Below are 17,221 nucleotides of genomic sequence, written 5' to 3' on the forward strand. Positions count from 1 at the left end.
GGTATGGCATAAAGGTTTACTTCATAAGATCGCTAGCTATGGTATAGCTGGAAAAGTCTTCTCAATTATTAAATCATTTCTTTCTGATAGGTTCATAAGAGTAGTAGTTGAGGGGCAAAAATCAGAAGCTCACAGTATTAATGCCGGTGTCCCTCAGGGATCTATCCTGGGCCCAACTCTTTTCCTGATCTACATTAATGATCTTCCAAATCATATCCTTACATCATTTGTAGACATTTATGCTGACGACACTACCATTTATGGTACCACATCTAAGACAGTAAACGACCAAGTTCTCTCCAATTCTCTCTCCTCTGATCTTGAGCACGTAGTACAATGGGGAAAGAAGTGGCTGGTTACTTTTAATGCATCTAAAACCAAGCTTCTCTCTTTACATCATCAACATTCTAATCCACATTTGTCATCAATTGAAATGAATGGCTCTCGTCTTCAGGAGGCCTCAAGTTTTGACAAGCTTCTGGGCTTGACCATTACTCCTGATCTTAAATGGAACACATATATCAAATCTGTTGCCAAGGCCGCTGGAAAAATGGTGGGATCTTTCTATCGATCCAGTAGATATCTCACTGCTGATGCTATTCTCTACCTATATAAGAGCCAGGTACGTCCAAGGATGGAATACTGTTGCCACATCTGGGCAGGAGCTGCTAGAAAGGACTTGTCCTGCCTTGATAGAGTTCAAAATAGACTTCGTAGCCTCGTAGGAGATGTCCTTTTCTCCTCCTTGCAACCTCTATCTCACAGAAGAGATGTTGCGAGTTTGTCTCTGATGTATCGTTATTTTCATGGAAAGTGTTCAACTGAGCTTCAATCTATGGTCCCCCCTCGCCAAACTTTCACAAGAAACACTCGTCTAGCTGTAAACACTATCAATAATTTCCCCCACTCTTTATCTGTGCCTAAACCTAAACGTAGATTCCATGAACAAAGCTTCTTTCTTAGAACTGCACGCCTGTGGAATTGTCTTCCGTTTTCCTGCTTTCCGGCTGACTACAATATGGTTGTGTTCAAGTCTAAAGTAAATAAGTTCTTGATGAGCCGTTCCATATAAGTTATTAAATTTACCAAATTTTCATTACTAATGATTACTATATTGACCAATTTCTACTGTACACTCTTTAACCCTTATCCTTGAGTGGCCTCTGGGCCTTGATAATGTGGTGATGCCTTTGTAAAAAAAAAAAAAAAAAAAAAAAAAAAAGATGGTCGTGTCATCAGCATAGATGTCAACGAATGATTTAAGTATGTGTTTAGGGAGATCATTGATGTAGATCAGGAAGAGAGTTGGGCCCAGGATTAACCCTTGAGGGACTCCAGCATTAATACTGTGGGCCTCTGAGTTTTGTCCATCGACCACTACTCTTATGAGCCTATTAGAGAGAAATGATTTAATGATTGAGAAAACATTTCCAGTTATACCGTAGCTGGAAATCTTGTGAAGTAGGCCTTTATGCCATACCTTGTCGAAGGCCTTTGATATGTCAAGAGCAATTGCCCTAGAAAGGTAGCCTTTGTCAAGAGATTCGCTAATCCTATGAGATATAACCATTAGCACATCTGCGGTAGATCTTGCAGAACGGAAACCATATTGTGTGTCACTAAGGAGGTTATTTCTGCTGAGGTGGTTGACTATTTCTCTATTTAGTATGGATTCCAACAACTTACTCATGACACACAGGAGACTTATTGGTCTGTACTGAGAGGGAGAGGACTTATCACCTGAATTCTTAAATACAGGGCATACTGATGAGGTTTTCCAGGGTGTTGGATAGCACTTCTCCTTAAGGCAACGCTTAAACAGTTTTGTAATTATGGGAGCAAGTTCAGGTTGAAGCTTTTTTAACACTATAATTGGGATGCCGTCAGGGCCAGTTGCTTTAAATGGATGGTGAACTGAATACGATCATGAAGAGACTGCCAGTCGTTAACTTGGACTTAAGGACTTTATTTCTCCCTCAAAAAAAAAAATTTGGGATTTGGGATCAATTTTCTTATATAAATTTTAGGTAGATTGATCACCTATTTTCGAGCTAGAAGGACCATGTACGTGTAAAAATATCAAAGGTCACTATTTCTAAAGAATTAGCCCGAAAAATTTCACGATATATATGCATATTTTTTTAATATTACATACTCCGTCTTAACCTTATCTGTCGGGATAACAAAAGATCATCCCCTCCGCCTCCCCAAATAAATTTTAATAAAAACTAGAAAATAGTTGCATGTCTCTCAAATACTATCTGGTCAGAAAGTGCGTAATAATTTTACGTTAATTTTATATAATGAATTTGTAGCATTTAGAGGTCTGGTGATGCCCGGGAAGCACTCCTTGATTAAGGTGGGCTCTCTCTACCATGCTAAAAGGCTACTCACGCCTGAGAGTATCCTGTATCTCTACAAGGCTACGGTTCACCTATGCATGGGGTCTTGTTGCCATATCTGGGTTGGTTCATCTGCCACTAATCTCTTGCTCCTAGACAGGGTTAAAAAAAAGAGTTGCCAACCTATTAGGTCCTGAACTATCAATTAAACTCCAACGTCTGTCCCATCCCTGAAACGTAACATCCTTGTGCCAGTTTTACACATGCTTCAAGTGCTCTGACGAACTCAAAGCACTAGTACCCCCTCCACGACAATACTCGCAACAAAAGCAGCAAAATCCCACCCCTGCACTGTAGAGGTCTCTAGATGCTGTAAAGCCTTCTATTCAAATAGCTTTTTCTCTCGGACTGCTGCACTTTGGAATTCTCTTCTGGGCCCCTGCTTCTCTGACTGTACCCACATGCAGAAATTAAAGTGTAATGTAAACAGACATCTTGTTGCCCAACTCCCTAAATAGTATCCCTGCAAATCTGGTCCCGAATAGTAGCTCCTCACGACTAAGTGGCTCTGTGCCTTGTTTGAGATGAAATGACAATAAAAAAAAATTAAATTAAAAAGTAAAAAATATACCCCCAAAGACTCAAGTATAAGTCCTAGTATTAAGAAATATTATGAGAAAGGAGGATTGTTTGAATATGATTAGATGCCCGGGGGCCACTACCTCAACCCCCCCCTACACCCTATTTGCACACACCTGCCTCCACACTAAAGTTTAAAACATTTATTTATTTATTTATTTTAGTTTTACGGCTAAATCTTTCAGGATGACTCTACATGCCATCGCCTCTAAAATATAGAATCTCATTTTTCCTTTTTGGGTGAACTAGCTTATACAATAATACCAAGTAAAAAAAATATAAATACTCAGTTCTCAATATTGACGGCAAATGCCAAGTATTATTGTAAATTAGTACCCTCTGTTAAATCACCTCCATCCCACCTCCCTCAAAATTAGATTCTACTTTTTTAGACGATTACGCGCGAACATCCTTAAAAAAAGCGATTATTTTAGAATTTAGAATAGAGGATCAATTTCACATACACATTTAACACAAAACGACCCCTTATTTTCGAGCCTTTCTAGCGTTTTAGAGCAGGTAACCATTTTTTTTTTTTTTTTTTTTTTCATGGGAGATTGAATTTAACTTAAAAATTCTATTAAAAAAAAAAAAAAAGAAGCACAATCTGAATTCTGCATATACACAGGAAAAAAAAAAAAAAAAAAGAAATATTCAAACAATTTCTATAGTACAATGGAACCAATAAAGTTCTCGGTTCTCCTGTAGGAAGGAGACGTCTCCCTGAACTACTTTTGCTTTTTCTCACTCACATGCCTCTATTCCGAATTCGTAGCAGTTGGCCGATATCAATGGACTTTTTTTTTATATGTTTATCATATTTCAGACTGATATAAATTATTACAGAGTAAAAATAATTAAATTAAGACAAAAAATCATTTCCTGTATATCAAATTATTTAATCAAGTAAAAATTCTATTTTTTTTTTTTACTTGATTATTGAATTTGGTACTTGCCCGGTTTAATCAAGACATGAAAAAATGAAAATATTTTTTTTTTTTTTAAGTTATATTGTATGTACCCGTTATGGAATGAAGTTCTCCGAAACAAAATTTCACTTAATTTGATCAAGTAGTTTAAAAAAAAAAAAAACCCACCTGATTAAATTAAGTGAAATTGTTTTTCAGAAAACTTCATTCCATAACGGATACGTAAATACAACTTTTTTTTTTCCAATATTTTCATTTTTTAATGTCTTGATTCAATAGCACAAGTACCCTAAATTTAAAAAGCTTTTTTTTTTGTAGTATTTTCAAGTTAAATTCAGTTTTTACAATATTTTTGTTTATTAAATTCTAAGGTAATTTAATTTGCTAGAAAAACATTTTTAAATTTTGTAATCAAATAAAAAATAGAATTTTCACTTGATGAAATAATTTGTAATAATAAAAATGATTTTTGATGGAATTTAATTATTTTTTTACGAAATAATGTATAGCAGTTTGAAATAGGCTAAACATTAAAAAAAAAAAATTAGAAAAACAAAAAAATACATTTTTAATGAACGTATCATTTTCACCCCAAATTAGGCACAGTGCCCCTTTGATGAAAGCGGCTACTATCGGGGACATAAGTTGCAGAGATATTATGTTGGGAGTTCAGCAGCAAGATGTCTGTTCACATTACATATGAACTTCTGCATGTCAGTACAGTTGGGAAAACAGAAGCCCAGAAGGGAGTTCCAGAGTCTAGCAGTTCTGGGGAAGAAACTATTAGAGTAGAAGGCCTTCTTACATCTAGGGATATCTACTGTGAAGGGGTGGGATTTTGCTGATTGTCGGGTTTGTTGGGGATATTTACATGAAGGGGGTACAAGGGCTTGTAGTTCGTCACAGCATCCACCATTAAAATACTTATAGAACAGGCAGAGGGATGTAACATTTCATTGATGGGACAGGTTGAAGCTTGGATGACAGTTCAAGACCTATCAGGTTGGTGACTCTCTCTTGAACCCTGTCCAAGAGTGAGACACTAGTAGCTAGTGTACCAGCCTAAATGTGACAACAATACTCCATACATGAGGGAATAGTGGCTTTGTAGAGGAAAGGATACTTTCAGGTGTAAGTAACTTTCTAGCATGGTAGAGAGAGCCCACCTTCCTTGCAGCAGCCCTGGCAATGCTTTCAATGTATCTGTTCTAACTCCTGTTCCCCATGAACGTTAAGTACTTTCAGATAATGTATTTTTAGCCATTGCTATTGGTGGTTGAGAAGGTTTCTTTTAATTATTAAGGGAAGCAAGCTTAGTCTTGGCAGCATTTAATGTGACCATCCATTTTTTTCCCCCATTCCACTACAGATTGGAGGTCTTCCCCCAGTCTTTCTGCCATTTCCTTAGATATGTGTCCATTTGTTTTCCCCTCGTGCCTGTTATAGAGCGTGGTCTCATCAGCAAATATACCCATCTCAGGGACAATTTTATCAGGTCAGGGAGGTCATTTATGAATATCAGGAATAATAAAGGTTCAAGGATCAACCCCTGAGGTACACCTGCATTTATGTATTGTTTAGATGTACCCATTGAGGACAACCTGGATTCTTCTCTTTTAGCCTGGGTACCCGGCATTGCCCGAGTGTGTGGAGGTGTGTGTAAAGGTGTTGGTTGAACAAAAAAAAAAGCAAAATTGCAAACGCAAAAAAAATAAAAAGTAGGAGTAATAGGCAGGCTCGAACGTGTAACACACCAGAGAAAAAGGAGGTGAAAAATAGCAAACGGTCTTATCGGTGCACCCATCGTGATTGTGATTGTGACGTCATGGGCGGTCGAAATAACATCTTACATGCAATGTTGTTGATGTGAAGTTTGAATGACTTGTAAAAATATCGACCAAAAACGTGACCCCTCTTTGTAAAAAAAAAAACGGCCCAGTTGAGGGTGAAAGAATGAATGTTTTTGGCAAATGTTTTGATATTTGTCGTCCGAGACATCGAGCTTTAAAACGATACCAATTTTGTCATGGTCTGACGCATCCACTGAAAGTTTTTGGCAGACATACAAACACACACACATACACCTATTTTGCCTTTTATGTTATAGAAGGATTTAATTATGTTAAGTATTCGTCCAGTGATACCATATGATCTGATTTTCCTGAGAAGACCATTGTGCCATACCCTGTCAAAAGCCTTAGATATATCTAGGGTTACTGCCCTACCCTCCTCTGCTTTGTCCAATGTATGGTATATACATTCAAAGATTACAGTTAGGATATCTGCTGTAGAACATGCTTGCCTAAATCCATATTCTTGGTTGTTCAGAAGTTTAGCAGCTGTAAGGTGATGGACTAGAGCTTGGTTAATTATGGACTCAAATATTTTGGCGAAAAGTGGGAGGAGGCTAATGGGGCGATAATTTAATGGGTCAGTTCTTTTGTCAGAATTCTTGTAAACTGGTACCACAGAAGCAGTTCTCCAGCAGTCAGGAAAGCAAGATTTGTTAAGGCATTTGTTGAAGAGTTTGGAGAGGACTGGAGCAACCTCAGCAGAGCATTTTTTTTTAATAGCACAGCCGAGATGAGATCGGGTCCAAAAGCTTTTGAGGTATCTAGGTTTTTTGATATCATGCACCTGAGAAGGAGTAATTTTCAGATCATCCAGTGTGGCGTCAGTCTGGGGGGGGGGTAACCAGAGTTATCCCTGAAAATCCATTCTGGCACAAATTTACTTTCACCATGACTAATGTTTGTGCAAAATTTCAAAATATCCAAGGTGTGGTTGTTGAGAAAAGTATGAACAGAGGAGCGGACAGACGGGAGTGAATTACTAGGGTCAATCCCTCCTTTGTCAGAGGAGGAGACCAATAACGCGTTACATTATGCACAGACAAAACTTATGTTCAGCTTTCAAAAATGACAAGTTAAGTTACTCATAAACAAAAAAAAATGTGTTTTTTTTTTGTTTTTTTATATAAAATTAAACTTTTTATTCAATTTTTTGTTTGAAGCGAATATTTTTGGAATTTTTTCCGATGCTAAAATAGGACATTACTATGATATTCGTTTTCAGCATATTCGAAAACCTAAATGTCGTCACCGAGTTGGAAAGAAAGTAAAAATTTTACCCCAACCCCTTTTTAGACGGGAATATTCACCGGTCACGTGAGAGAAATGGTCATAAAGTGGGTGTTCAATTTAGTAGAACGTTATAATTGAAAGCTGATCCCCAACAATAATTAATAATTTTTTTTTTTTCAAATTTTTTGGCGCTTCCACACTATTTGGACGAAATTTCGGAAATCGTAAAACTGAATTTCACATGAAAACAATCATATCTACGTATTCCTCGTATTTTTAAGATGATTATATCCAAAAATTACGAAAATCGATAAAGTAGAAAATTATTTATTAAAGAAAATAAAAATAGAATTTGAGGAAAACGGTCGTAAGACACAGGAGAGTTCAACAGGGAGGTAATTTTCCGTTCCAATTTAAACAATTGCCGCAATTTTTCACCTGCTAAACACGATTAAAGTTGTTTTTTGTTTTGTTTTTTTGTTTTGTTTTTTTCAATAATTCATTAATATTCAGCTAATCTCGACTACATAATTTGGAAGTTACCATTGTGATTTATTAGAATTGACCAAAAATATCAGTAGAAACCATTGTTTTTTTTTATCTGAAAACTCCATTTAAAATTTCGTCCTGATAGTGTAGAAGCGCCAATTTTTTTTTTTTTTTTTTTTTTTTTGTAATCTGAGTTAAGTTTATAATCGATGAGATTAATGTGAAAAAAAAAATCTGTAAATTGTGGAATTTAAAGGTAGGGGGTACTCATAGCAGTATCAGAAAACGCCATTAAAAATATGTGATAAAAAATTGAATAATTCGACCTCCTATCTTTCGAAGCCTATAACTACTTGAAAAATGTAATTCAAACCCTATTTTTTTCAATTAAAAGAGCAAAAATCAAAATTTAAACAATAACAGGTTTAATAGCAAATTATGCAATATTTGTTTTTTTAAATCGGGTTTCTTTATAAAAGATTTAAATAAAATCAACGAATTTTAACTCACTTCGATAAAATATATAAATTCCAAAAAATCACTTACCTATAAAAAATACTATTCAATGGGTACTTCCATTCTTCATTGTTAAGAATTCATCCATATTTATATTTTATATTCCATGTCCTTTTTAAATAAAATACTTTTTAAGAGAGTATTAAAAAATAAAGAATAAAGGGAGACAAACGCCACCTTTTCTTCCAGTTGAGAACTTCGGTGGCTTTAAGCGCCAGAATTAATCTCCCTTTCTATTGCTGCCTGTAAACAAAAGGCAGTGAATATGGGCTACCGTAGTTGAAAAATAGTCCCATTTCACTTATCAGGTTTTGTCGATAAAAAAAAAAAAAACAGTCGACCGACTTTTTATTTTTTTTTTCGCTCTTAAAGAAATACATGAGTTTTTGATTTAATATTTTATTTCTTCTTCATGGAGTGATTTTTTTTTTGTTCAAATATCTAAAAAGAAAAAAAAAATCATTGAATGAAATAGAAAAATTATCGTAATTCTACGAAATTTTCTGAACAATATAACAACATTGTAAGGTTCCACTTAAAAAAAAAACAAAAAATTCAACGTGTTTTTTTTTTAAAAAAAAGTTTTAAATTTTTAACTTTACAGGTAAATTTGCAAATAACTGTTCTTTTTCTTTGTTTTAAATTAGCTTATTTTATTTATTGATCTTTTATCTTCAATTTGAGGTGAGAAAATTAATCATTTTCATTTTAATAGACATTTCAAAATGGAGGGTTCTAGAAAAAACGCTTGTCTAGAATATTATATTCGGTTTATTAGAAAGAGCATAACATTTCACATTGAACCTGAAAATATCTTAAAAATTGAACCAATAGAAAAATTTTGATAGATTTTTAAAGTTTAAAAATTGAAAAAATTTAACTCGTAAAATTCAATTGATTTTATTACATAAAAAAATGGCTGCGTGAACGCGCGCAGGCACTTTGTAAACACTGTTTTTTAAAAATAAAAAATAATATTTCTATTATTTTTTAAACAACTTTAATAGTTTATTTTGGAAGTATATTCCATAAAGAAAATAAACAACCCACTTTAAAAAGAGAAATTACGAGTTTTTTTTATTTTTATTTTATTTTTTTTTTTTATTCGCAGTTTTGTGTTAGGGGTGTCAAAAAAACCTAAAAAAAATTCTGACACCCCAGAGGCAATCTTCTAAACGTTTGCCAATGTTTTTCTTTCTGCCAAGTTTTTTTCGTTGTGTCCACACGTAATCTCTTTAAAAAAAGTAAAATCTCGTTGATGGTGAAAGTAACGGGAGTGTTAATCTACAAATCTACTTTTTCTTTCTTTCTTTCTTTCTTTTTTTTTTTTGTGTGGTAATAAACATTCGCAAAACGTGACGGCCTTTATGCTAAGCTTTTTTTTTATGTTTTTGTTATATAAATTTTATTTTAAATCAATATTTATCTCTAAATCCATTCAAAAAACTTCTTCAAAAACGTGCCATGCCGAAAAGGTTGACAGTCTTTTCTGAAAATGATCTCATTAAAACTGAGATAGAAATCCGCAATGTTGAGCGATAATAATGGTTAGTGATTAAAAGAAGTAAACATCTCGAGAGCGCAACAACGCAACTAGACGAACGAAGCAGGTGCGACGCGAGAGTGGCGGGCCTTTGAAAGTGAAAATCTCTGACGTCGTCGGCGACTCTCGAACTTTAAGTACTAAATGGCTTCAGAGTCGTCGGGTCTGACGATCACTCTGCTCGTCGCGTGTTTTTTCCTCGAGACTTTGGTGGTGGCCCTCCCGTCCTCTGACCGGGGTACATGCCAACCAAAGGGCCCCTGCGAAAATAAGGAAAAGGAACAAAAAACCAACGATCCAACTTTTAAATACTCGACTAAAGGTTTGGCATTTGTATTATTTTTTTTTTTTTTTTTTTTTTTTGACATCAACGTGCGCGTTCAGAGAGCACTTGTTTGGTTCCATTGTACTATAGAGATTGTTTGATTTTTATTTTATGGCATTTATACATTTATTTTTTCATTTATTGAGATAGGATTTTGGAATTAAATTCATTTTTTGGTGCTTATGCATTTATGTTACTGTGGTATTTTTATTATTTAATATTTTTTTTACGGTAATATTTTCAACTTAAAGTTTTACGATATCTTTTTTTTTTTTTTTTATTAAATTGTTAGGTGACAGAGAATAATTACAAAACACCCTCCCCATGTTAAGAATGGCTTTCAAAATGTTATTCTAGCATGGTAACATAAGTAGCATTTTTTTCTTTACTGTAGCTTTTGTTTATTAAATTGTTAAGTACAGAAAGTTACAGAACGCTTTCTCCTCCCTATATTAAGAATGGGTGTCTACATAATGTTATTTCAACACCATCTGTCTGCGTAAGTACTTATTTTTCAGATTTAGATTAAAATAAGGTATATATATCCCCCAAAATAAATAAAATTAGAAAACCCCAAAGACGTTAAAAGAACACAAAAAAAACAACTTTGTTTTCGTTATGTCAACAGACCCGGGCCGGGCGGGCACTTGTTTGATTCAATCGTACTATAAAGACCGTTAGAATATCTTGCCCGTTTCATTCAAATTTAAAAACAATATTTTCGAGTTAAATTCAATTTTATATTTTTGTTTATCAAATTACGTGAAAGTACAGAATAGTTACAAAAAAAAACATGTTAAGAATGAGTTTCTAAATAATAACGTTATTTCAGCGCGGTAATATAGCTGAATCGATCGAACTCCGTCCAGTCTCGAAAGACAAAGGATACCCTGTCCCTGAGTAGGTGCAGCTGCGCGTATAATTGTGTGGCAAGGGTTGCGCAATCTCTACCCACGCCTCCTAAATCGGAACTGCCTGAGTCCAGTGCCCCAGTGGCAAGGAGAAGTCTAGTACCACTGGAAACAATTCCGAGATAAGCAGAGAGCAAATACAGATGAATAAGTACCAAAATTTTAAATGAAAATTACATCTTAATTTGTAAGGACCCCCCCCCCTAAAAGGGACAAAGGGCCGCGAATACACTTAAATGCAGATAATTTTTATTTATTAAAAAAAAAAAGTGGTATTTGCAATGAATGTGTATCCTGTTAGTCTCTGAAATGGTCGAATCGATTTATGATTTGAAAGACGCTTATTTTTAATTTTATTTTCATTTATTTTTGGTCTTTGTATAAAATTTGAACCTAACCAAGGCAATTTTTGCTGAATTAAATCTAAAACTTGGGGGGGGGCGGTTCAAATTTTGTAGACGTACCCGTCTTTTAAACAGTTACATCTTTGGTGCTTCTACAGAATTTGAACCAAACTACTTTCTTTACTCCTAAGTTTTATGTTCAGTTTCGGTAAAGTCAATTTTATTCGGTTCAAATTCTGTAGAAGCATTCCTTTTTTTTCCTGCCTGTGTAAAATAGATGCACAAGTACTCCTTTTACTTTCTTCACGATTTCCAAATCGTAAACTGCTTCGATCATTTCCGCCGGGGCTGACCCGGGATTCTCCGTCAACGATCGAGGCTAACTCCGTAAGTAATGAAATTGGTGCTTATTCAAATTGGCACTTATGGCGGCAATACAGAATACAGCGGCAGTAAAGAAAACACGGAAAGAAAAACTGTATGATGTAAGTACTAGTCACGGAATAAAGATGAAATATTCCAAAAATCACGTAATTTGGTCCAATTTTTATTCCAGCTAATCAAATTTTACGATTGAGTGAGGCAGGCGAGTGTTTTCGTCGGCCATGATTAAATCCAATGAAATAAAATTAAAAAAAAAAAAGGGAGAACAACTCGAATCGAAATGGCGAAGTGAAAAATACGCCTTATGTTCAAAGCAGTAAAATCGCTAAAAATCGTAAATTTTTATTTTCTTTGTTTGAAATGAAACTACTTCGATGTACGTGATTTTTGGAATATGATAAGCAGCATAAAATTATTTGGATATCCGTTTTTTACAAGTACGGAAAAACTTTTTTCTTCCTTCGGGTTTTCACTCAAATTTTAAATAAATTGTATTAAAATTTTAAATATTATCCTGAAACAAAATTAAGAACCTCCCTCCCTCTAGGGTGCCAGCCCCTCTCCCCCCAAATGAAAACGGAACTATTAAATCCGTAGATATTTTTATTTTATTTAAAAATAGATGTTTTCTTTCTGTCAACATCCGTGTTGAGCGAGCACTTGTTTAGTTTTTTGGTTGTTTCAAATTCTGTAGAAGCACCGCAGAGCACCGATTAATTCTACTTGCCGTAGAAACCTTCAGAATATCTCGGTGCTTTTTAGGAATAGGTATCCATAGATTTTTAGTCGTGACGTCAAGCGTTCCGACTAACTACGAACAGAGAAAGACTATTTTCACACGATTGAAAACCTTTACTGGATGTTTTCTCTTTTAGTGTTTGAGCAATTATCGAGGGTCCAAGTAGCTGCGACGAAACAGACCCCACCACCACCACCACCACCACGCCATAACTTAGCAAACTTGGCACTATTTTTGTTTAAAAACAATAAATAAACGGTTTTAAATAAATTAAAATATAAAATTAATCATTTATTTATTTATTTATTGTGGTTATTGTAAAAAAAAAAAATAAAAATGCCCAAAATATTTTCATATGCTTGAAATTAGGGTCTGCCAAACGATTGTGAAAAATGGACCGCATGTTTCCGTGACGTCAGATTCGTGTTAACTATACGAACTATGGAAAAGCATAATGATTTTTAAAACCTTTTTTATCTTCAAACTGCAATTAATAATTAATCTTTGTTATAATTTTGTTAGGTTTTAAGATTTACACAGTTTAACGATTAATAATAGTATAAACATTTGCATATTAAATATGAAATACGGTTTTACTGAATGTTCGTTTGGTTACCTACGGGGTTCCATATTTTGTTCTGTAAAAAGAGACAAACAAAATATGGGGGGGCCTACAAAAATGCTTAATATTTGTGCAATAATATTTTCAAATTGGTGTTAATCTGGCGATAAAATAGCTGACAAGAGTCAGGTTTATATTAAAACTTAATCTTTAAAAAAAAATTTAAACACAATTAATTAAAAATCTGTGTTACAACACAGATTTTTAATTAATTGTGTTTAAATTAAACACTTCACCCGGAACATTTTGAAATAATGGAATTTTAATCTTTAAAAAATGTTTACGAAGTTTCTCTTTTTTGGCAATTCAACTGATTATAGTATATATTAATTCGGAAAAAACGCTAAAAAAAAACATTAAGTTTATATCAATTTTTTAATTGCAACTTCAAGGTAAATTTGTGTTCAATATTTGTATTAAAATTTTGTTTTAAATATATTTTTTTACTTATTTGAACTCTTATGTTTCATAATAAAATAGAAATTTCGATAGATTTCAATATATTTTGGTTCAAATTTCGAAAAAATAAATAGGGGGGGGGCACGCACTAAAAAAATATTTCTCCTCGTATATTTCACGAAAACTGCATTTTATATGTAATTTCATTCTAAAATGGATAAATATCGAAAATTTCACGAAAATCTGACCATTAGTTGATTTTTGCTAGATTTATTAAATACGGGTACGTTTTCACGTTCGGAATGTCTACTACATGGGAACGTTGTTTTAAAGCACCAATTATGTAAACACGATTTTCGTCTCGCAATTTCATTATTTTCGTCCGATGAAAAAAATTTAGAAAAATTATTACTGGTTTATTTTGCCTTTCTTCTTTTAAATGGTACAAAAGTTATACTGATAATATTAATTTATAATGAAGTTACATCGTGTTACATATAGGGTGGGGTAATTCTGTTGCGAATTTTGGCAGTCCCTACTTGAAATAATCGCCAGAAAAAAATCAATGGAGTTTTCATACAAACAGAAGTTAACGATTATTTCAAACGTGTTCTTAATATAAGTGTAATCTCCACTATCATATAAAAGTCACTTTTGTGTGTGTGTGTGTATGTGTGTGTGTGTGTTCTTTCCTCACAGGTTCCGAAACAGCTGAGCCTATCTTTTGGAAATTTCACACAAAGGTAATTTATGTCTTAGATATGTTTTGTGCAGAAATTCATTCACTAAATATCGAAAAAATCCGATCTTAAAAATAGCTTTTACAGGGGAATATTTGATCTGACACCAGCAAGGGAGATAATAAAATTTCAGCAAATAATTTATTTAAAAAAAAAAAAAAAAACAGATTTATTATAATCTGGAGATATAGCCTAGTGGTAAAACATTCGACTACAGATCGAATGATCCCATGTTCAAGCCCGGGGATACCTCACCATTTTATTTTAATTTTCTTAATGAGTTCAATTTCTGATAAAAAAAAAAAAATAAATAAAAAGATACCATTTAAAATCTCCGCAAATCATTTCTTCGTCTGCATATTTTAAAAGTAAACATTAAGCAGAAGGGATTTTTCCAGGGCATTCATCGTCAAACCCAGAAATCAGCTGACGTGATAGTGTAAAAAACAAAGACGAAATTTGATGAACGGCATACTCATCATTATTATTTTATTTATTTATTTTTTTTTTTTTTCCAAATTAGTCCACAGGGCAAATTATTCCTCGTAATATATAATAATCAGGCAACGATTGATTCTATAATGCATACACAATTTGCATAAATTAAAATATCTTGCTTAAACATATTGTCTGATCGAGCAACGCTGTGGTGGTAGGCAGGCTTAAACCCGTACCGTGAAGGAGTAAAAGAATGTGACGTCTTTGTTGTTGCGCCCATCGCCAAACCGGAAGTGACGTAGGTTTAAATTAAGGCTAGTCAATCAAAAAGAGGGGGTGATTTTCGAAAATATCGGCGAAAAAAGCGACCCCTCCATGTAGAAAAATGCCCAATTGAGGATGAAGCAACTAATGTTTTTAGCCAATTTTTCAATATTTGTTGTCCGAAGGGTCGACTTCAAAACGATATCAATCTTGTAAAAATCCGTCGCATCTGTCGGAAGTTTTAGACATACATACATACATACATACATACATACATTTAAACAGACAGGTGTGATTTATATTATAGATGTTTTTTTTTGGTAATATTTTACACCGCATTATGTTAAAGCTAGTAAACTAGTTTTACTCAAGAATTTTATAGAACTTAAAACAATATTAACAATCCAAATTTTATAATTTGGTTCTGATATACGCACACACACGAGGGTGTTTTTTTTTTTTTTTTTTTTTTTTTTTTTAATTCAAAGTTAGAGCTACGAAGACAGGAATGGTACCATTAAAACGAGCGACCTTTTGTGCTCCAGAATTTATTTTTCTACATGGTCACCCCCATCCTCAATCTCTGCTTCTGATGCACGTCTCTGACAGGGGTTGCTTTCTTAGTCTCACACCGTCAATAATTTTGTTTGTCTATACTTTGCAATAACTCTTGGGTGTGCCCCAGGGGCTCTTTTAGGGCTAATAAAAATACTACATTTTTGGGACTATTTTACTATATTTTTTCAAAATTTTCTGTGTGTCTATTTAGCAGTTTTGCATGGTGCTGAACTTGGGGACTTTTGGGGCTAAATGGGGTGTTTTCTTTTTTGTTTTTTTTTTTTCACCCCAAACAAGGCACATTGCCTACACCAAAGTGGTAATGTGCCTTGTTTGGGGTGAAAATGTAAAAAAAAAAAAAAAAAAAAAAAATTTTTTTAAAAACCCCACCCCATTTAGCCCCAAAAGTCCCCAAGACCTTTACATATTTAAATTTGAGTTCAGCACCATGCAATAAATAGACATACACAGAAAATTTTGAAAAAATATAGTAAAATAGTCCCAAAAATGAAGTGTTTTTATTAGCCCTAAAAGAGCCCCTGGGGCACACCCAAGAGTTATCACGAAGTATAGACAAACAAAATTATAGAGAAATCAGTTACAACTTTTCAGAAAGTTGTATAAAAATCCAAGGCATCGATTTTACTTAATAGCACAAAAGTGTCAATTTTAGCCATTTTAAACCGAAAGACACCTGTAGGGGGGCAACCGGAGTTTCCCCAGAAAATCCTTTCTGTTACTTTTTTTTACTCGTATCATGTTTAATGTTTGTGCAAAACTTTAAAAAATTCCAAGGCATAGTTATTGAGTGCAGTGCAGACGGACGAACGGACAAGGGTGAATTTACAGGTTCGCCCTTCTTTTGTCGGAGGGGGGGGGACAAAAAAAGATGTCGATTGTATCTTAGGCATCAATTTTTGTCTCTCCCCACCCCTTCCTCGCATAATTGTGCCCTGAAACGTGTATTACGATGTGTGTCCGTCCCCACTTAAATAAATAAAAAAATAGAAAAAACTTAAAGAATCTAAGAAGTACATATCAAATATCGGGTCTTTGAGAGTTGACTTTTTTTTCTCTTTTTCTTCCCCCCCCCCTACTTCTTGAAGTTGAATTTTTGTCCAATCAGAAAATGACACTTCACCATTGCGACTAAAAAGGAGAACAAAGAAACTGCTTAAATTCCTTTTTCTTCTTCCTTCCAACAAGTGAGATTTTAGATCCCTTCTTCCAGTAACACTAGTGTAAGATCTCTGGGTTAATGAGGGGGGGGCACCCACACCCACCCCTCGTGTTGCTACAATCAGAACGAACACTGGTAAAATTCCCAGCGAACAAACAGGAGGGTATTTACCCCCTCCCCCTCCCACCTTTAATATTTTGAAGATGAATTTAAAAACTACAGTAAGTACAGGCGTTAGGGTATTTAGTCTTCTCCCACTGCAAGAATTATCACACTAAGGTCAGAAAGTGGGATTTAAAAACAGCGCCGACCCGCCCCCCCCCCTCCCCGGCCCGACGAAGGGTATTCTGACCTGCAAAATGTGCCTAACCAGCCCCCGTCGGCATTCCCCGGTAAGGACACCTCAGGCGATTAGCAATAAGCTAACTGCTTCTCAAAGAGAGAAGGCAAAGCCTGGACCTCCTAGAACTGCACAGAGCTAATATCCCACCGCAATCAACAAGAACCATGTCATGACGAGAATGGTCTAGTCTTTGGCGATTTTTGGGACCGAGGATAAAAATCTGGTAAACTTTTACTTGGTTTCCATCGTTTCGGGCATGCTGAAAACGAATATCGCATTGAGATTTTCCGCAAAAAAGTAGTTTTCTGGATATTAAGCAATGTAATTTAACATGTGTAATTCCTTATGTTAAATTGCATTGCTTAATATCCGAAAATACTTATTTACCTACATTTCTTCCTTCAGAGGTTTTTTCGTTTTCGGAAAAAAAACT

At 34.4% G+C, this 17,221-nt stretch overlaps 1 protein-coding gene across 1 annotated transcript in view; it reads left to right on the forward strand.

Annotated features, from left to right (window-relative positions):
* Positions 1-9,328: 9,328 nt before the first annotated feature.
* Positions 9,329-17,221, forward strand: part of LOC145265373 (protein O-glucosyltransferase 1-like) — a 63,168-nt gene continuing 55,275 nt past the window's right edge. Inside the window, exon 1 of the mRNA XM_080121159.1 lies at positions 9,329-9,863. Within this exon, the coding sequence (XP_079977285.1) occupies positions 9,686-9,863 (178 nt within the window). The 5' untranslated portion in view covers positions 9,329-9,685. The remainder of the gene's footprint in view (positions 9,864-17,221) is intronic.

The sequence above is a fragment of the Euprymna scolopes genome, chromosome 40 (assembly GCF_053919585.1).
Source record: "Euprymna scolopes isolate OS-2025 chromosome 40, ASM5391958v1, whole genome shotgun sequence".
NCBI classification, from domain to species: domain Eukaryota; kingdom Metazoa; phylum Mollusca; class Cephalopoda; order Sepiida; family Sepiolidae; genus Euprymna; species Euprymna scolopes.